The sequence below is a fragment of the Amblyomma mixtum genome, chromosome 3 (assembly GCF_055824585.1).
Source record: "Amblyomma mixtum isolate Tamu chromosome 3, ASM5582458v1, whole genome shotgun sequence".
Lineage (NCBI taxonomy): Eukaryota > Metazoa > Arthropoda > Arachnida > Ixodida > Ixodidae > Amblyomma > Amblyomma mixtum.
Window position 1 is genome coordinate 250,156,705 of NC_143014.1, and position 21,961 is coordinate 250,178,665.

Sequence of the window (21,961 nt, forward strand, 5' to 3'; positions counted from 1 at the left end):
CTTCTTGCAATCAACACGTAACAATAAGCTGATACGGAGAAAGACATCGTCCAAGTGGAAGTTCAAGCGGTTTACTCCGAGGCCACCGCCATTACTTAGCTGCAATATTTTATCATTTAAAGCTATTCGTGCCCAGCAGCGAGATTACGCCGGCGACTCACGGGTGCTTTCTTCCGCTCAAATTGCGATTCTGCAATGTCAGTGCTAAATGTATGGCGCGCTACCATGTAGAGGGAGATTAATACAAAACCAGTATGAACATGAGCACTTCACGGTAAGAATCGTGAAAAAGGATGAAGGAACGAAAAACATCATGGCCTTGTTTTGGTCATATGCCCAGAAGAGTGTTTGCATATGAGCAGCAACCAAGGCCGGCGTAGAGACCATTGAAAATCATTTCCAGACGAGTGCATCGGTGTGCGAAATCTTCAGGCGTTATTTTAACATATTCGTGAAACTGCCTAGCAACTTAGCCCCTTCAGTGTTAAGGTAAAGAACCAAAATAAGAAAATTTCGCCTAACCGGCACCTGTATTTCCAGTAAACAATTTAGCACTGGCATTGTACTGCGTTGCGGCACTTGAGCGGATTAAAGCACCCGTGAGTCGCCGGCTTATTCGGGCTGCTGGGCACGAATAGCTTCAAGTGATAAAATATTGCAGCTAAGTAAAGGCGGTGGCCTCGGAGTAAACCGCTTGAACTCCCACTTGGACGATGTCTTTCTCCGTATAAGCTTATTGTTACGTGTTGATTGCAAGAAGAAACGATAAGGAAAAGCCTTAGCCATCGCGGATGCAACTCTCGACCATGCGCAGGTGCTGTACTTCTATGCTGCTGTGTCGGAAACAGTAATCATGCGGGCGCTTTGCGCGCTCAGTGCGAAAGTGCTCTTCACGACGCGACGAAAGCCACGCTTATGAATTCCACTGCGCCTGCGCGCTAATTACCTAGGCGCCCGAGAGAGGCGCTGCGCGGAGCGCTAGCGTCCCGGAGCCGTGTTCAAACTAGAAGTGGACGACTGCGACGGCAGGCAATGACGTCACCTCGCTCGAGCAGCGCAAGGTTCCGTTTTCTTTTTTCAAATGTGAATCCGGTGTCCTTCATCGACCTCCACAACGTCGTTTTCTTGAAATTTGGCAGGTCGTCGTCCTCATTGACAGCCTTTAGCACACTGTCCAGGGTTGGGACTTCCCTCTTCGCGTACATACTGTGCACTTTCAAACGGATGGCATAGACTGTGAAGCTGTCATTCTTTACAGTTCGTGAGCTTGAAATCTTCACGTCGCGAGGTCTTTTTTTCGGAGACGCCAAAGGCCCACACAGACGCTCCGCCTTGATTTTGGCAACGGTACGGGGAGATACTCCGGTGTCCTCGCTCCCAGCACTCAGTACTTCCCGAACAAACGTCTCTGGATAACGGATCCTGGTACGGGCGTACACATTTGCAATTATTTGCCTGGCGTGCCTTCACAGCTTGGATGTACGAATCTTCGAGAAAATGCGTGCAGGAGAGGTGGCCGGGGCCGCTGAGCAGGACGCCATTTTCTCGAAAGTGAAAGCGAGCCGGACGGAAAGAGTAAACGCGACCAGAGTTGCGGTGACAGCGAAAACGTGAAATGGAAAAATACGACAAACGCAAAATACAAAATCACATATCTCGATTGATTCGCTCGCAATAGCAGCGTTTTTTGTCGCGCTGATGACAAAATTATTATCCATGAAGCCTGCCGGCAAAGCATTTGTTATTTTTCGCTCACCAGAAGTAACGCACTATTTTGTGTCACGGATGCAGGTTGCGCAAACAGGAGCGCTAGCTTTGGCAGCGTTGCACCTGATGTATGAAACGGAGCATAGGTGGCACTTCGCCCACATATCGCGGGTTCGGGCCGGAGCAAGCTGAGGGCACTGCCAGCGTTTGGTGCGCGCCTGCTCTCTCGCTCCGAAGGAAGGAAGGCGCAGTTACTTGAGAGCACAAGTGTTTATTACACAGTAAGCTGCATTACATAACACTGCACCAATCCCCAGACCTCGGTGCAACCCATAGCCCCGATGCAGCACCCGAAAGCGGCCCCGCGGAGCCGCGCGCTCAAAGCAAAGAATACGCGCGTGACAGCACAGCTAATGGCGATCGCATGCCGCGCGGCCAACCAAAGGGTTAAATCGCGCGCAGCGCAACACGAGGCAGGATGGGGTATACGCGGAGCATATCTTGACGACGCAGGTCGCACATCGATGGCTCATCGCGCGTCGTCACCGGCAATGGCCCGGCGATGACTGAGAACCAGCCAAATCAGCCTCCCCCCCCCCAATCCGGAGCGCGTCGGCGCCGCACAGGCGGGCTACACGACTCCGGAGGTTCGGGCCTGGACTCGAGCATACCTACTAGATGCACTCTGACGGTGAGCGGAACCATTTTTGGTGATATTTGTACGTCGACTGTACGTCGCTCGTTCGCTTCATAAATATGGTTCAGATATCTCCGAAAAGCTAGTGTTCTCTGCTTTGAAAAAATGCATTTGGTTTAACGGTAGCTGCAAATTTGTTTAAACTGTAAAAGAAAACGCAAGGATAAAAACTGGCAGTTGAGCTCAACTTGTCTCAGGAAATGCAAAATTGTGAAAAACCTCTTGCACCTAGAGAAATATCTTTCGAGATACTTTGAGATCTGATGCTAGTGAGCATATTTAAGCATTTAGAAGTACGTGTATAGATTAGTTTATTAGCCACGCATGTTTGAAAAGCATAGAAAATAGAACAATGTAATGTGCAATAACATTTGAGATATGCATTGCACTGCGGCGACTTTTTGTACACTTTGAGATCGTCTAATCGCTCTTCCATTCTGAAAATCTCATCCACCTGCCTTGTTTAGTTGAAAAGTTATTCCTGATCAAAATTAGCGTTTTTTCGAAATATTTAAAAGCGGAATACAATACTGTTCAGGTAACCAGCACGTGGCAGTTCTGAGATTTTGCGTGAAGAAACTTAATACTTCGCTCTACGCGGCTAAGCATCGCCTTTACTCTACGGCTTTTGGGGAATGCGCAATGCCTAGTTTATTTTAGCTACCTTTTCTGTTCTCCTTATGAAGGGCACAAGCTCTTGAAACGTTCCGCGGCTTCTTTTTTTCTGGCGAATATACTCTTAAAATTGTCGGTCTCTCATTCTTTTAATCAACTTGTAACAATTGCCAACAACAAAGTCCACAGAATACAAACAATAATAGCAATAACGCAGCAACATGCGATAAATGTAGTTAAATGTAGTAAGCAGCGCCATCTACACACATGCACGTGTACTAAATAATCACAGTTCAAAAAAATAACGAGTGTGGCGCTGCTAAACATTTCAATCAGGAGGTGTTCACGAGAGGGAACGATATCGCTACGATGTTTGCACGTTTCCCTCGATTTTGCTTATGTAGTGTGTGTCGAACTTCCAAGCAGATTTCCGCCATTTTGCTTTGCTGGATTGTTTTGTGACGTAATGCTAGTAAAGCCACACTACGCGGGTCAGAGCCGAGTTTTGCGCGAGTGTGCGCCGCCTGTTATGCGCATGCGCGAGAACCGCGTGACGTCACGAGAGGCGCAGGTCCACAGGTGCGTCGCCTCCTCGCCACAGCCGGTGCGAGCTCCGCCGCCGGCGTGCGCTCCTCTCTGACGCGTGACCTCGTGTTTACGACAGTTGCGCCGCGCGCTACTGCGCATGCGCGAGGAGGGTGCGCGGAGAAATGACGGTCGCGCTCAACAAGCTGTGGTAAGCTAAAGGCCGTTGTACGATCGTTTTTCGGGCGGATCCGCCAGCGAGCGAACCGCTCGCTTTCAGCCTCCGCTCGGGCGTGGGGCGGAATGGTGTTGTACGATCACTTTGCTGCTGGCGGACGAGGCGGATGGTTCGAACGTTCCGATTGGTGCTCCCGTCAGTGCCGCCCGTCTAATCGCGGGCGGCGGTACAGACATGTGTTTGTAGCGAAACACGCAGGTATCTTGGGGTATAAATTACCCATATTAATTGCGGCGTATTCAAGACAATATCCTTTACGTCAACGTTTCTTTTGCTGCGGGATTTTCGTCGAAGGTAGACTCGTGGTCGGCTGTGATTCAGGCTGGGACGGCACGACTCTTGGTTCAGACGACCCTGACGGCCGCGAAACAATTCGCGACAAAACTTTGCAAGATCGAAGGCGAGTCTGCTCATCTGAAGCGATGCCGTCGGAAACGATACGTGTTTGGATCATTTCTACCCAAGAGACTGAAAAACGCGTCACATCGCGTCCCCGTTCGACGATACGTTCTAACAACGGACCGTGATTTCCGGCCTCAAAATAACAGAATGCTGCCTGCTCTGAAAGTTGCGCTGCCGTGACGATTTCGCTGCGACGACGCGATTCTTACTGCGAATTCTCGATCGGGCCACACTGCAGTACAGGCTGCTAACAACCATCCGTAATTACTATCGGCATAATCCCATTTTTTAAAATAGTTACGATTGCATACTTAAAAATTTTAGTCAGTTGTTCAAAATAGCACACTTCAGTGTTTTTGCATTGCTGACAGAGAAAAAAAATAATTGCGCTTGCAGCCTTTCCCAAGCAATTTGCACAGTCACTGTAATATGTAAACGGGCTTCTCCTTGGCTCCCTATACTGTTACTGCAAAAGACATGCTTACATATTCAATATATAAGGTGTGTGCGTGCATGTGGGAGTGTGTGTTAATTGTGCATGTGTTTAACATTCACAATTTAGCACAACACTGCTGTCAAACACAAATGCTAATGGACATGAGAAGTTATGTTTCCAGCTAATTGGAACAGATAAAATCAGTTGTAATTAAAGCAGTTATGCATTTCAAAAAACAGTGAAAATGCAACAATAATGATTTATTTTTGTCATGTTTTTCACGCCATTATTAAACCCAACATAGAAATAGCACTATGTGGCTGCAAAGGGGCTAAGACGTGCATCAGTGGGCTAAAAGGGCATGGCTTTGTTCTGCACAGTGACAGCAGGCCATCAAGTTGTGGTTTAGCATTCCCTCATATCCTGAGTCGCTTTGGGACATGAAACCCCATAAACAAACCAAACCATGCAGGCGATCGGCAAGTAAGTCAGCCTGGCAAGGTTTTGTCCAAAAAGAAAATGTAAGCGAGAATGCAGATAGTCGAGCATTGCGAGGTGGGACTAATAAAACGATAGTGGGTGGAATTCAACCTAGAACTTGACGCAGACATTGTAAGCTTCGGTATGATGAGCCGGTGCGAGTCCAAACATAACTTTGCAAGGCAGACAAACACTTCTGTGACTATGCACAAACACGATTGTACCCGGGCAACGTCAACGCGTTGAAACGCACACCTTTCTTTTCTTCGTCGGTACGTAGTCTGTCTCCACGTTGCGGCGGCGGCCCACTTTAACCTGAATAAAAGTTTGGTATCAGGCTTATTACACTATAGAACGAACGCTCAGTTGATCGATACAGCTACGCACCTTTCGTTGGTATCCAAGGTTAAGCATTGGAGTGGAGTTTTCATCACTTCGTTTTCCACCAACGAAGTGCTCGGAACATACACGGGCCGATGGCGAAGGACAGAAATCCTTCCTATTTAAACTTGCGAGCCAAAGTCACCGCGGTTCTTCTTCTTGTGGAAACCTGTGTAGCTGAAACAGCCCGCAACCGCACTGCCGCCGTGGCTCTCCGTGTTTTTCACACTGCTCTGCTTCAAGCCGTCTTCGCTTCTTGTAATTGTTTGAACAGCCGACGACTGCGCAGTGGTTTCCAGAAGACCTCGTTGCAGGGTTCATCGCACATGCACCCAAATCGCGCTACAATAGCTAAGCAAATAAACACGGGGAACCGCAGAGAACGCACGCGACGCACGCGACGCACGCACACCGCCTTTCCGAACCTGCCAGAGAGGAGGAAAGCAACATGGCGGTGTTTGGCGCGCTGGGAGCGAGGCTAAAACTGAAAAAGGTCTATATCCAGGCATAGCAGAGCTAAGCCACTGCCAATTTTTTTCACCTGAGGCTACGAAACGCATTCTGGGCGTCATATTATTTTTCGAGGACAGTTTTGGCATTGCTAAAGCGACAGGAAAGGGAAGAGACAGGCTTTCGCTTCGTGCTGCCGGTTGTTCGTTGTTCCGGCTAGCGCTGTGGAGGGGAAGTTGGAGAGCGCTCGATTCGCCTGTACTCAATGCACCAGTTCGGCAAAGTTCTGCGGCAGCGGCGGTGCGGCGGGTGTGTACCGCTAGTTCCGGCACTTTGAGCGCAGTTTGGCACTGTCTGCTTCCAAAACGGATGGTCGAGTGCAGGCCTGGTCGTCGCTAGCCTTTGCGATGCCAATGAATTGCAGCCAGCTGTTTACAGCCTACATCAGCGGCAGCCAACATCTCGTATCTCATGAAAAAATGTGCAAACAGCACATCACAATAACATGTTGCCATGACCAGCCTCGATTCGTTTCTTTGGAGAACTCGAGCAGCGTTCTCGCTTGTCGACGAGTGGAAGTTACTTGAGTCTCCGCCGTTTATCACAACCCGCAAACCAATATCTGCTTCCATGGCGGCCGCATCTGCACTATTTCAGCACTAAAGATCGAGAAGGTGCAGCTTTTCTCAACTAGACTCGCACTTCTTTCAAACGAATGCCGTGGTTCAGAGGGCGCCATGTTCCACCGTTGAAATGAATCCATGTAGTATATAAGTCGGGTACAACTCAAGAACGAAGCGGCACATGCCCATCAAAGGAGACCGCCCAGCCAAGCGCGTCGACCGAACAGTTTTCTGTTCGGTCTCCACAGGTGCGCCGCGACAGCACCGGTGAAGACTGAAGCCGCCACGACCGTCTGTTGCCGAATATGACCCCACCTGTAACATTCAGCGCTTTTGCGCAAAAGACGCTCTCGCGCGGACATATGCGAAAGTTGAGCCCCCCAGTCCTCTCCCCCTTTAGTGGCCAGTGCAGCTGAGACAATAAACGGGGGCACCACGCCTACTAGTACCTGCGCCTTTCTCCCTGTCTTTTCCCCTGCTCCAGCTCAGGTGCTCCTAGAGACGATGGCGGATGCCGGGGCAGCAAAATCTTTTCCTTGCTTTTTGCGTTATTATTCTTTTAGCCTTATCCCCAACAAAGGACGTCCACCCTCGGCGACACGGGGACAAAGCGCCGACTCCTTCGCTCTCTTTCGCAGGCTTGGCTGCATGCACAGCCACACAGATCGACGTGATTGGCTGGAGAGCTCCCTCTGAGTTGCGTGTGCCGCTTCGTTCTTTAGTTGTAAGCGACTATAGTGCTGAGAAGCCCCCTTTTCGGGAACTGGCACAAAGGACCGCCCCCTCCCCTTGCTGCGCGCCCCTCCTGCAGGCGGAGTAGACTAGCGCCTCAGGAAAAGGAATTCTCGGAAAATGATTACAAGCACGTTATAAGCGGTGTTTACATGACGGGTTGAGTTGAGGATTTGAGCTGAAAACGGGTTACTGACTTCATGTAAACACCTAAGAGTCGGGTCCGGGAGTCGAGGGAGCGAGTCCAGTCAACTCCGCTGTAGGGGGTGGGTTGACTCACTCGACCCCAACAGCAGATAGCACGTAAACCGGTCTGAGTCGGATTAGTGGAAGGGGAGGTGATAAATGCGAACCTGTTATTCGCTTGCGCCGTAGCGCCTCCGAGGCAGCCGTGCATGCCGCAATCTTCCAGGCTGCCGCTGCCCTTTCCCGCTGCGCCGCTCGACGCTTGGTGCCGCTGCTGTTGAACCGGTCGCGACTCGCTAAAATCGAGTTCATGTAAACATGCAATCAAGTTGGGCTGACCTTGCTCAACTCGATCTCCTGGCTCGACCCGCCGAAGTCGGGTTCATGTAAACGAGGCTATAGTTGCCTATTCAAAATGCTAAGTGGTCTGGCAACACTGGTAGCGATCGCCATGTTGTCAGGGGCGCGATCAGATTTTTGCGGTTCGGTGCTGTGTGTGGGAGGTTGAGCAGGTCCCGCCTTGGAAGATCTTTTAGCTTTCCACCATGTCACATACGCCTTCAGCGTCAGTTCTGAAATGGTCACCAGACCTCAGTGTGCTTCCGAAGCTCACCGATGCATCCCCGGTGGCATTTTGCACGCACAGTGATGCGTCCGGCAAGCAACAGCGGAAGGCATACAGCTTCGCCGTTGAGGCGTACGCCGAGCCTTCTTCTGTGTCAACGTGCACGCCAGAGGTGAGGTAAGCACTTGAAAATCATTACCTCCACTTATAGGTTGTTTGCTATGAAAAGCAGACGCGTAGTACTTGCTGCTCGCCTTCAGTTTCAGAATTGTGCTGCTGTGAAGCTCCCCGCTGACAGCGGGATGGAAGTCAACTTTAGAACTTAACAAGGCACGCAAGGCTTTGCTCTCACGAGCAGCGCTTTATCCTCGGTGGTGCAACTGGTTCTTTGAGAAAGGTTTCAGGACATGCTTTCCCAGCCGTCCCGTCGTTCGCTCGTAGTTTCTGTAAAGCAAAAACGTCCATACAGCAAGGCTGTGTGAAACTTGAAGACCTGGTTAGCTTCAGATAAATTTGAACTGTTCCGTAATGAAGACTGAAACTTCGGGGATGATACTCGGCTTTTCAGGGGACCCCAACTCGTTATCTTGGATAACTTTGGTACGCGGATTCGGCGTACACGCTCTCACATTTTCCGAATGATGCCGCGTCCTTCGTTTTTCTGCTTACTCGCCTGCTGCGGACTGGTGCAATGCTGGCCGGTAACTGGACAGGCAAACACTGTGCTTTTAGTATCGATGCCCCACTACCTGTATTGTGTTGCTGACGGCATCATATACTCTGCGCGTTCGTTAAGTTCACTTGTGAAGGTCTTTTTTTTTTCGTTTTCGCCATTCTACAAGTTCTGCTACGGAGTTGCAAAGATGGCATGTAATGTTTGAGAGAACCCTTGCTCTGTTTTGTGGTTGGTTGATGTACAGCTGAGCACTTGTGATAATATTCCAAGAGAACTGTACTGCATGCATGATCTGTAAATTGCTTGCGTCGTCCACTTTCTACTGCAGCCCCGATGTTGTCCTTGCCCGTGGCATCTGCTACAGGAGCCAGAAGAAGACTGGAGCACCCTACCCTGTGACAGTCACACTAAAGAGACATACAGATGAAGTAACTGCCAGCACTTGTGAGTGTCCGGCTGGAAATGGAGTCTGCAGCCATGTGCTAGCTCTTCTGCAGCTCATCACCTTCCTTCAAAAAGGTGGCTACAAAGAGGCGCCTCCTGCACTATCCTGCACCGAGCTACCCCAGCAGTGGAGACGCCCTCGGCAAACAGGACTCAAACCAGCCAGTGTGCAGACTATTGACTGGCGACGGGTGCATGATGGTGGATGCAGTGTGCCCAAGCGACTGAAAATTTCGGCTCCTAAATGCCAGAGTGATGACAGTCGCCAAGTTGTTGACTCAGTGAAAGAGCTTGGAGAAACTCTAGGACTGCTGGGAAAAACCTCATTTGCTTCCATTCTTCTGAGCAGTACAGGACCGTTAGTGCCGACAAAGTCTGGCTTGGCACCACCCGGCTCACCTGCGACATACCACCAGTCTCGCCTGCCGTCTGGTTATGCAACTCTGCTGGGCAACCTGCTGCCTGGAACAGAGCAGATATGCACTTTTCTCAGCATCGAGCTTTTTGTTGATTCTGAAGAGCATGTCTTTGAAGGACGATGCTCGAGTGCAGAAAAGGCTATATTTGATGTATCTCAGTACCATGACTAAAAAGTTCTGCTAGTTTGCAAATTGAAAGGGTGTTGTTTAGAGCATTTTGACTGCATCGTGACTTAGGTCACTGAAGAAGACATTGTCACAAAGCTTTTTCCAGTAGTTTTCATGCACCCTTGTCAGATATGTGAAAAAAACCAGGACTGTGTGCCAAAATTTGACACTATAGATCATATCAAGATGGCACTGCTGAAGGATGCAAGACATAAATGCCTAAAACACAGTTTCCAGCTGTGAAAAGTTTGTATGCAGTGGTACATAGACAGTGTAGGATTGCATGTCGAAGGTGTCGATAGTTACGAGGCTGAGCACAAAATGCGTTGTGATACCAGTCCATCATTTATTTGCTACATCTTGAATTACTTAGACAAAAAGTTAAGGAGCTCTGCACGCTACAAGATGCAGAGCTGTTGTGCAGCATCCGTTGTTTCATGCGAGCGCACGCTACACAACATCCCCGTTGTGGCACCCACTTTTTCATGGACGCGAAAAGCAAGGCACCTGCATACTGTGTGCTGTCAATGCACATTAAGGAACCCCTGTTGGTCGAAACATCTGGAACTTTCCACTATGCCGTACCTCAGTGAATCGTTTTTAGAACATTAATACCTTATGAGCCATCCAAGATGCTGCACAAATTACCACTAGTGCCTGACAAGGTCTTTGTCTGCATCATCCCATAGCTTAAACAGTACTATTTTCTTAGCACTTATTTCCTTACTTTTAATGCTACAGCTTCCCATACATTAATTATGGTAGCTGACGGGAACTAGGTACTTGCTAAGCAAAGGGGTACTACTCCTACAGCCGTACCCAATTGTGTACTTGTATAATCTTTGTCTTGGTTTGTATACTATGCCATTTTCTGTACAGCTACCATCTCTAATAATGGACTTCAAAGAAATGACCCATTTGCTTATGGGATTCTTTGTTTTTCTTTGCAAATACTAATCAATGAGCACAACTCTCCTTGTCCGAATTGTAGCCTGGAGGTATCTGGCTGCTTATAGAGAGATGACATGCCGTGATTGAATCCAAACAGTGCTTTTGTTTTATGCCTTATAGTATAGCTTTAAATCTGCTTACTTATTTGCAGGAAATATCCATATCGGCTGAAGACGCCCGTGAGCTAGAGAAGAACACGCGGCAACAAGCACAGAGCCAGTCTTGGATTGACGCTCGCAGACACAGGCTGACTGCTTCAGCCTTTGGCAAGGTGGTCATGAGAAAGGAGTGGACACAGAAAGGCCTGCGCAACCTGCTCGATCCCAAAGGCCTTTCCAGAGTGCGAGCCATTCAGCACGGCAGAAAAAATGAGGCTGTTGCTGTTGAGCGCTATGTGGAAGTGCTGAGAAAGTTGGGGCATAATGTAACAGTAGAACACTGCGGCATTGTTGTTGCTCCTTCGTGTCCGTGGTTGGGGGCATCACCTGACAGGTTGGTGTTTGACCCCGAGGAGGGAACATTTGGAGTCCTTGAAGTTAAATGTCCATACTCGCTGAAGGATTCCGATGTGGAATCAATGAAGGCTTCCGACTTTTATGTTCAGTTTCTTGACAATGGTGAGCCTAGGTTATCACAGGATCATGAGTACTACTGCCAGATAACCGGACAGATGGCCTTGAGCTCCTGCGAGTGGGGGGACTTTGTTGTTTTCTCTCAGGACTGATAATCATCGAGAGGGTGCGCTTTGATTATGCCCAGTGGGGAGCAATGAAATCTCGCCTAGATTATTTTTTCTTTAATGATATGCTGCAGTAGTTCTGCCGTGAAGACTAGATCTCGAGTGTATTTATGGGTGTGTAGCTGTTTTTCTTTTTTTTATCTTCCATTCAAGAATCATAAAGACATTATTTTCTGAGCTGTAATCTCATATTTTGTGGCATGTCTAGGAAAGCAGCTGGGGGCATAAGTGGCACAGGACAGGTGTACGGGAGAAGTCGTTGTGCTGCAGTGGAGAAAGTGAGGGTGATAATGGTTGGTTTGGTTTTTGGGGTTTAACGTCAAAGCAGTCTCAGACTATGAGAGACACCGTAGTGGAGGGCTGTGGAATTTTCGACCACCTGGGGTTCTTTAACGTGCACTGACATCGCACAGCACAAGGATGCCTTGCTTTTCGCCTCCATGGAAAGAGGATGCCCTCATACTCGGCTTAGAATGCTGCACTAATAGAATCATGCTTGGAGATGAGGTCTGACTGGAAATTAGTCAGTATGGCAACCACAGTCCACATCTGATTAATTAATGGTGCCAGGGTGAGAGGAACAGGACGGTCAAAAATGTGGAAGGACTTAATTCGCTGTATCCTTCTCTCAACATGAATCCTGAGAGATGCAATTTCTTGTGTTTCTTTCACTTCTGCTGCCGAAAACTTCCTGTTATGCAAAAATGGAGGAATGTTCAGGCCCACACCTTTCTTCTCTAGAAGATCTCCAACCTTGAAGCCTTTATCAGCCATAACGGCATCTCCTGTGTCAAACGGAAGGTTTAGAAAGCCACTCTGAATGACTAATTCTCTGTCAGATATTGAACCTGTGAACAGTTCTGAAACAAAGGACAGGAGGCCATTTGGCATTATGCCAACAAGTCCTTTGAACGTGTTTGCAGACTTGTAGGAAGAATATGTGCTTGACTGAAGTGCTAGTGAGCTGGGCACTGCACACTTGACTTCAGTTGCATCCAGAATCACTCTAGTTGCTGGATACTTTTCCACGAACACAGCAGGCATAGTTGCATCCACAGCCTCTCGTGATGCCCACAGAGGCAAGTTCTTCTGCTTAGTGTAGAGCAGACTGATCCATGTTGTGCATATCCTGGATACGGTTGCTTGCGAGATGTTGAACCTGTGAGCCAAATCCTGCTCAAATAGGCCAAGTCTTAGTCTGGCCAGAACCAGAAAGAGCTCGTCGTCCTTGGCCAGCTTTTTTTTTCTTCCCTGACTATACAGGTTCTTTGGTTTTCTGCAATGCAAGTTGGTGTTGTCGTCTGGGTGGATATACTTCAGCAGTCCGACAAAGTGCTCGTAATCGGGGAGCCCAGTGTAAAACATAAAATCCTCATCCGATTCTTTAATACGGTCCAAGCAGAAGGCAGCAGTCTTTGACTTTTCTGCTTCAAGCTGACGCCGCAAAACATTGTTGTCGCCTTCTAACTTATAAACTGCCGCTTTTGCTTGTGCCAGTTCGTTCCTTACAAAACTACACTGTAGCTTCAGTCGCTGGATTTCCTTGGCCTGTGTCACCATCAATGCCTGCCCTTCAGCAAGGGAACTTTGCTCTGTTTGGGTTGGCAGCTGCTCGTCTGCAGCGCAGACTTCACTTTCCATTTCTTCCTATGGTGTTGAGCTCTGTTGTTCTTGCGGCTTTGTCTTTCTTGAAGGCAAAGGTGTGCGTGCTTTCGGAGCCTTTCTTTCTTTTTTTGCGCGCGCGAACACGAACACGGTGGGAACCACTTCATCTCTAAGGATTCTTTTGCCACTTGCCACTCCTGGTACAAAGTCATCTCTTTTGAAGTGCTTTGAGCATACCTGTGTATGCATTGTGACTTGAAATAAAGGGCCTTCATCCCGTTTTATCGCAATAATCCATCTTCTGCGGAGAACAGGATCTCGCGGAAATCCGTGGTAGGAAACCTGAACAGTAAGTACAAGAGGGTTTAGCAACGATGAACAGGCACATTAGCGACTCTGTTCTAATATTGCGCTGCTCTGACGGCGAGAACAATACCCTGAAACTGTAAGCGCGAACTTAGCACGGACGAAGCAAGCTAAAATACAACTGAACGAGCACGAGCTTCGGCAGAAATCGCCACAGTTTTCGCTTGCATAACGTTTGTCTCGCGGGAGAACAGCATCATTATAAACACGATATACACGAATGCAGTTCACTTACAAATAAAATGCTGCTGACTTCGCTCATCCTCTCTCAAGTTTAACTCATAGGAATACCTATTTTCAGAAACGGGGCGAAGCGCTACGCAAGCGCTGGTGGTGCCATTCAAGCGTGTCCGCGCGGGCATGCAATGTCGCGCATAAGAAGCAGCTTGTGTCGAACAAAAACAAGTACACGTAAACTAGGAAGGCACAGCGTATACATGACACGGTGACGCACGACGGCAATAACAGAAATCGAGGTTGACACGACGCCAAACAACTGGCAAACAGCGTTGCACGGACGGGCGGCAGGTTTGTTTTTTTTTTTTTTTTAAGTAGAGCGTGAAATCACCGGTAAAAAAGAATTCCTACCTTGTTCCCCGACAGATCCTTGTACCCTCGCTGCGTACACAAGGGGACACAGCAGTGGGACGGCATCGTTCGCGGGAGGGTGAGCTGCGACCGCACCACTGAAGAAGCATAGAGTCAGTGGAGCCGCAAACGACGCCCCTGACAAAATGGCGCGCAGTAGTTCGCGTTTTTCCTCCCAGATGGCGCGCCTTTTTGAATATCCCCTATAGACGGTGTGAAAATAGCAGCTGTTCCTTCAGTTTCCAGGTACGCGCGCGTCGACACGCACGCATACACACACACATACGCGGGCGCACTTTTTCAATCTTTGATCCAACCAAATCGAGGCAAATCGACGCAAGGCAAGAAAGATATACATTTCAGCACGCGATGGAAAATTCTGGAGGGAATAAGCAACCTAATGATGCAAACAGGATGCAAGAAAGACGTACCGTCTTTGTCAAAAGTAACCAGGCTGCGTGGTTTGCTTCTAGCTTGTATAATGGAGCCCTTGTGGCTTTCTTAAAGATCAAAACATGTTGGAAGGTAAGAAGACCCCCAGTCCTTACCTTTAAATACCATTTCAGCTTCAGGGAAGCTGTAAGGGCTCCACTGTACGAGCTAGAAGCAAACCATGCAGCCTGGTTACTTTTGACAAAGACTGTACGTCTATAATGAATAGCACGCAGTTGAGGGTCCAAACGAGAGAGGGGAGGGGGTCGCCCTACAGAACTATCGCTTTGTAGCCGACCGTTTTTTTTTTTTTTGGCAGCGTTCCTGCACCCCCCCCCCCCCCCCCCCGTTCTTCTTCGTACAATGTCTATAAAAAAGTCTCGAGTCCGCCTCGTGAATGGTATGCATCTGTATACTGTATTTTTGTGAACCTTGGCAAAATTCCGTCTAAGTTGATCGGAATTGGTTGCAAGGTGCCGCCGCATGTACGACGAATATTTGCTTCTGAGGTAAACACATTCCGACACCCTGCGGTGCTAACCCTCTCAATAGCAATTTCACGTCTCTTGCGCAATGTTGATTCATCTCAAGGGTAAACGGAAATTGACAATTGCCCACTTCTCTTTGCTTTTTTCTTTACCAACCATAGTTTATAAGGTTGGACAGGCATCCGCCGACTGTTGACTAAATTGTATAGCTGTCTTTGTTATAGTTTTCTTATCATAGATGCAATACCATTTGATAATTTTTTTTTACAGCGCTATAGTTTGCAGGTTACACTCTAGACCAGGAGTGTTCCGACTACTACTAATATTACTATGCATCAACAGTGACGAAGTGATTGCACGCGCAAAAGACGAGGGCAGAAGGAAGGACACAAGGCACCGATTTCAACTATAAGGTTCATTGAAAAAAAAAACGCTAGAAATATATACATGGGACATAAACATAGATAATTTGCTTTGTATGACACCTTCCTTATTTTTGGCGTCCACTTTCTCTTTTAGCTTACTTAGTAATTTGCGCTGTGAAATTATGTCGACAATTATCACTAACTCTTCAAAGTTTCCACTGTATCGACGTTGTGTCTTTTGCGATGCGGGCTGGGCAGCATTATTTTTTTTCTTTTTCTTTGCTCCCACTAATATATGTCACGACATTGAAAACAGTAAAGTCTGTAGTCGGGTGAAACTCAAGACCGAAACGGCACATTCCCTAAAAGGAGGCCCTCCAGATAGTAACATCGACGATACAGCTTTCTGTGGCTACTCAGCCTTCCCATCCTTTTCCCTTGTATGTGCACTACCAGGAGCACCATTCGGCTTACCTAGACCACGACGGACGCCGTTGCCCATGTATCTTGGGCGGCGGCGGTGATGGCGGTGCGGGTTACCACTGCGCTAACACAAACCTCAAAGCCAGCTGTGGAACTACTGCATTATGACGTGATAGAGACGTAAGAATGGAAGGATACCTAACGCTTAATTGCGCCCTCTTTGTTAGCCCAAAGTGCCCACTGGAGCCGTTTAACTTGGCTAAGGAGTTAACAACAGTGCAGTCGACCCGTTGCTTCTTATAACTCGCAAATTAAGCAAGAGGAAGTGTGTGTGTTTGGGAGGGGGGGGGGGGGGGGGGTGAGCCCTCTTTGATTTTAAGCGGAGAGGCTGCTCGGCTAGCACAGGTGAGAATGATAAACATGAAGCGAAACACAGTCACATGACACTCATATACCCCCACGTCACACAAACACAATTTTCACAGGCGCATGTAAGTGCCGTGCCCCTAAGAGTTATTATCAGGGCCTACGTCACATGCAATGCTCAGCCCGCGTTACACATTAGCCAGGCTGAGGATAGAGTCCTGATGTAGCCTTAATTCAGTTTTCAAACTTGGACGTGACAACCTAAAACGGAAACAAGGTTTTCTCGGGCATCCAGCGCCGTCCTTACAAAAATTTTCATAGAGTTTTGTCGATGCAGTCTAGACTTTCTATAGATTTATGGCCATACACGGCGGCGACGGAGCCCCGCCCCACGAAAAACGTACCAGTCATAGCACGAGCTCGCCTCACGTCACCCGCGGCTTGCTTGCTGCGACCAAGAGATGGCGCTGGCGAGCATCGTCGGCGGCGGCGGCGATGCGCGGGTGCGCGGGCAGGGAGAAAATAAAAAAAGCCTGCTCACTTTTGTACTCTCCGTCGGGAGATGCACGCGTCTTGCGAGTCTTGCGCCCCGAAAAGCGCCCGCTGTCGAGGAACAGAGAGCGGATGACAGTTTTATTTCATATGGAAATATACGAGGTGTTCGAGCCAAAACGGGTCTCCGAATGAGCATTGTGTTTGCACTAGGCGTGGGATATACGATAAATGATTTGTTTTTGTTTTTTCGGGAGGGTAACGAAGTGGGGGACGAAAAGACTGCTGCCGGGTTTAAAGCGAAGTGAAGGGGATGGCTGATGCAAGGGTAGCCATCCAGGTGAAGAAAGGAGAAAGGGGCGAGAGAGGTAACTGCGGAGATAACGAAAAGAGCCGGAAAAACAAAATTCCGTTCACCCGTTGCTAGCTCTTGAGGCCCCATTGTTTTTATTAGCCGTTTAAATTGTTTTGCTAGCTTAATTCTTGAATGGTTGTATAAAGACCAATCTCTCAAGCCATTGATAACAAAGTTCATTACCACCTTACATATGCTCAATTTCGTGCATATTGGCCTGAATACTGTGACTGCAGCACTCATTTCTGCAGCGGCTTTAAAAGTAGCTTGCTATACTCATATATATTTGTTTGCTGCTGTACGCGTGGTGTTTCGCTGCGAAAACAGGGGAGTTGCGTAGAGTTAATAAACTAACCTCAAACTTTTTCCACCGCTTGCGAGATCGCATCGTTTTTTTTTTCTCCGATAAGAGCCCAGTGAACCAAAGCGCAAGCAGACGACAGACGACTTTCACCGCTACTTCGGCATGTCCTACCGGCACCACCGAGCAGCGTTTCTTTTTTTCGCGCTGTGAGAATCAGGCCTCACCCCACCTCTGACGCTGTTTGTACAAAGACGGTACCCGCTTTGTCCCGGCTCTCAAACAGTTTCCCTTCACCCTTCCGGAACCATATACCGAATAAAGGAAGCCCCACTCTCTTTGGCTTTGGCAAGGGACAGGCAGAGAAAGAAGCATGCGGAACCACCCCAGCCGACACCTCTCCCCACGCACGACGGGGACTAGCAGCCGGGTTTGCCATGGCTCGTTTGTAATCCTCTGAAGGCAGGCGCAGCAGCAAAAGAAAAGCCTTCAGGCACACGGGTCAAGAAAGGACCAGACACGTATCTCAACATCTCAACCAAAACCAGTCTCGGGTCGGTGGGGGCAAGACGGGTAGACACTTTCTCAGTGATGGATCAGTGTCGTAGCCTGGTGGCAGAATATGAACTACTTGCAAGATGGCGGCAGTGGCCCCTCCAAGCTCAGTGCAGTAGGGAGTTGGTCTTTCGACGCACTGCTATCTTCACGGGGCTCCCTCCCGCCGTAGGCTATTGTCGGAAAGACACCCAAGGTCGCAAAGCTGCCTGCGCTGCCGCGGGACCTAACCGAAGCTTCTTTGAAGGACGGAGGTTATGGGGGGGGGGGGGGGGGGGAGAATAGGAACCCTTCCTTAGCTGGTTCGCCGAGCCGACAACGAGCTCCCAGGAAAAGACGATTACAGCGTTTTTTTTGCCGATGCGTAGAACGACATCCGTTCCTCACTCTTATCCGCCTGCTCATCGATCACTCTTGCCCGAGCGTCGCACTGTTTGTGCCGTACCGGCTTCTCTCTCATCTATTGTTTGCATATGACACGCACTGATGACAGGGGTACGCATCTGTGCCAAGAACTTGACTTGCAGTGCGAGTGGAGAGAGGGTGGCGGTGTGCTTGGAACAGGTCGGAAGGAGAGCCCCAACGGGATAGGATGTGCATGCTCTTACGGAAGAGAGTGTGGTGTTGTGTTTGTTTTCGATTTTGTTTTGTTAGCGAGACCCAGGGTTTGAGGCTGATCCCAACCCATGGGGTAGGTCTCTGTTTGATTGGGGCGGGCCACTGGAAATGACCGCCCCTATTTCTTTGTTTGTCACGGTTATAAAAACCGAACCGAACGAATGGAGTCCAGCCTGACCTGGGGCTTCATTTCTGCTGTTCCCAGTTTTACTCTCGTTACATGTGTGTTGTAAATATATGCTCTTCTATCTGTCATCATCTACAAGAATGCCTTCTGGTCTTCCTGCACGCCAAATTCACTATAGGAAGGATTTGGTAGCCTTCCTTTGAAGAAACGAACAAAAGAAGATCTATAAAATCTTTACTGACACCTAGTTCAAAGGAGCTTCGAATCAAGGCAGCCCGAGTTTGTCCTTTGAGGCTGCAAGGGAGTACTCTCTCTCCCAGCAAGTTAACAGCAAAAGTAAATGGGGATAAGAAACGTTCGATATTCTTTTCTTAAATTTGCTTCGTAAAATTATTGGTCTTTTAAAATAAAAGATTATTTCTTTTGAGGCGGCGGTCTCACCATGCCGTACTCTCATCCCAGATTTACAAGCGCCAGGGTAACTACATTGCCATGTCGGCCATGTTTTGTTGTTTGCAGCGGTAGGGACAGTGACGGACAGCAGCTAGTGATATATCTGCGGTGCTGTTGCCACTAGACTCACTGGTTGCCACAACTCGCCTACGCTACCCGCACTCCGAGTCTGCACTGCTTCTTTTTTGTCTGTACAGTTTCGTGCTTGTTTTTTTTTCTGAGAAAATGAGTGGCGGTGAACCTGCCGTGGATCCTGAGTGACGATCCAGGGATCGTCACTCATCTTGATGGAGATAGCCGAACACAAGGCACACGGAAAAACGTGATCAGAATCTCAACGATCGCAAGGCAAAAAAAAAAAACAGCAAAAGAACCAAATGGAAGAACCGAAGAACTCATACTGAAAACTGCGCAAAAAACGAAGACACAGAACGAGAAGGCACGACACGGGCGCAGACTATCAACTGAATTTTTTATTCACATGAAGAGGCCTATATACGTATCTTCTACCCACAGTGAGACAAGCACAAAAAACACAACAATCGCGAAAATCAACCCGAAACACAATCACACACTATCCCTTCGCGTGCACCGTGATGCAGCCGTCAATTACACTTCCAAAAAACCGCGCACAAACAAAATCACGACAACTTTAATGGTCACGCTGATATCACGCCAAAGACCCATATCGCCTGCTCGTCTTAAGAAAATTGGCCAAAAAGGTTATCTCCCTGTCAAGCAAGGCCACAGATGGTGATGCCACACAGGAATCCGAGTCTTTCTTGATTAGGTAAGCCTCCACCATCTCCCTGCATACCTGATCGCTATGTTTGAACAAGACGCTGGTCCTGTTCAAATGAGGGTAGCACTTTTCGCAACCCTTGCAATGCATGGCGAGATTGGAGGAAGCCGCTCCCTTCAACGACCTACGATGCTCCGCCATCCGCTCGTTTACACAACGACCCGTCTGGCCGATGTACTTTTTTCCGCACGAGAGCGGCACTTCGTAGACAACTCCAGTGTTACACTCTGTGAACCTAGTTTCCTTCCTGTGCGCTACCAAACAACCAGTTCCAGCACGACTGCCCTCAGACTCTAGCTTTTTACGCACAGCACTACAAATCCGCGCAAGCTTATTTTTGGCCGTGAAAATCACGTCCACTCCGTACCTCGCCCCAACTTTCTTGAGCCGGTGTGAAATTCCATGGACGTACGGAATTCCCACCACACGTCTCCGTCTCTCCTCCTGCTTGTTATTGGAACCACTACTTCCCTTCTTGGCCAGGATCCTTTCGGAGATCTGAGCCAACAACTGCTCCGGAAACCCGGCTTCCTTCAGCCTCTCCACCTGTGCCAGGAAGCTAGCCTCAACTTTGTGGTTACAGGACTTTGCTAGGGACGCTTTTAAGCAGGACATGGCTATACCAGCCTTGACTATTTTGGAATGCCCCGAGCTAAAGTTCAACAGTGGTTTCTTCGTTCTAGGGTGATACTCCCAACACACACCATTATCCAGGTACTCGATACTGAGGTCTAGAAACTGGAGGGTATCCGAGCTGGGCATCTCGAAAGTGAATCTGAGGCCACCACCAGCATCCTTGAACATTTTTACGACGTCCGGAACCGCCCTGGGAGAGTTTGACTTCAAAATGATCAAGAAATCATCGACATAGCGGAAAACTCTTAGCGCTTGATCACCAAGATCCTCCGCCAGTTCCTGATCCATCCTGCTCAGATAAATATCGCTCAATACAGGTGCAACCCGGGAGCCGATGCAAACACCTGACTTCTGGACGTACACCTTACCGCCCCACCCAACAAAGGTCGATTGCAAGTAAAAAGAAAGCAGTTCTAGGAAACTCTCTGTTGAAACACCGCATTCCGCCATAAACACCAGCTCGTCATTGTCTTTAACAATGCAGTCTTTCACTCTCTTCATCAGCTGAGGATGGGGCAGCGAATAAAACAAGTCTTCTACATCGATGCTGAAGGCGCAGTACTTTTTTCTGTCCAGCGCTGACAGGAACTCAACCACATTTTCAGAGTTGTTCACCAAGAAGGGGTCCAAAAGATTGAGTGATCTCAAGTGTCTCTGTAGAAACCCCGACACAACGTGCTGCCATGTATCCCGTTCAGAAATGATTGCCCTGAAAGGGACGTCCGGCTTGTGAGTCTTTGCCGTAAAGAATATGTCCAGAACCGTACCTTTACCATTCTTCACGGCTGTAGCCAGTCCTTCAAGATTGCTTCCTTGCAGCAGCGCCACGGCTTGCTTTCTGATGGCAGCGGGCTTTACAGCTACTTCCTTGAAGTTCTTTTTCACCGCCTCGCCCGCTTTTTGGGCAAAAATCTTTTCTGGGGCGAGGACAAAGAACCCTTCCTTGTCTGAGAGGAGAGGCCTCAAGTCCTCAGCGACCAAATAGTTCACCAAACCTTCCACTCGCCTTGGTGTCTTTGCCCTTCCACGGTCCATCACAATTGCAGAGCACTCCTCCACGCATCTAGGTTTGTCTGGCTCGGGAACAGCCCTGGGGACAGAACGCGAGAGCGACAACCGCTCTAGTGGCGTCATGGCAGGCTCAAAGCAGAACTTCGGTCCCAGCTCCAGGGTGCGCCGGTGTTGCTCTTCGATTTCTCGTTGGCCTAGGACAGTAACCTTCCTTGTGGTCGCTAAAGTCTTCTTCCTGATAGGCAGCATGGGGCGAATGGAATTCCATAGGAACTCGGTAAGGCGGTCCGCTGTTCTGTACCAATCCTCACAAACCCGGTGCCGCAGTCGTTCATCCGTCATCACGCCACAGTGAACACGAAGGCATAGCTTGTAAAACCTTGCCTGTCTCCACCACTCCGAACTAAGGATACGGCAGAACCGTTTGGAGTGACCGGGGGACGGCCGAAGCCATCCGCATAACGCCTGGATGTCAGGAGGACAAACTTGCTGTTTTGCATACCATGACGTCGTTCTTGCTCGGCACACGCACACAGATATTAAA

At 48.8% G+C, this 21,961-nt stretch overlaps 1 protein-coding gene across 1 annotated transcript; it reads right to left on the minus strand.

Annotated features, from left to right (window-relative positions):
* Positions 1 to 11,824: 11,824 nt before the first annotated feature.
* LOC149354308 (uncharacterized) lies at positions 11,825 to 21,759 on the minus strand. Its single transcript, XM_089575957.1, has 3 exons — positions 21,174 to 21,759; positions 20,194 to 20,339; positions 11,825 to 12,868 (listed from the first exon to the last, which is right to left on the minus strand). The coding sequence occupies exons 1-3, from the start codon at positions 21,757 to 21,759 to the stop codon at positions 11,903 to 11,905; spliced, it is 1,698 nt and encodes a 565-aa protein (XP_089432083.1). The 3' UTR covers positions 11,825 to 11,902.
* Positions 21,760 to 21,961: the final 202 nt, after the last annotated feature.

Coding starts and splice junctions, on each gene's coding strand:
- LOC149354308 (XM_089575957.1), bottom strand. CDS start 21,759: ATGACGGATGAACGACTGCGGCACCGGGTTTGTGAGGATTGGTACAGA. Junction 20,340..21,173: donor AGCCGTGAAGAATGGTAAAG/GTACGGTTCTGG, acceptor GTAACCACAAAG/TTGAGGCTAGCTTCCTGGCA. Junction 12,869..20,193: donor AGGAGAGACGGAGACGTGTG/GTGGGAATTCCG, acceptor TTGCGGCGTCAG/CTTGAAGCAGAAAAGTCAAA.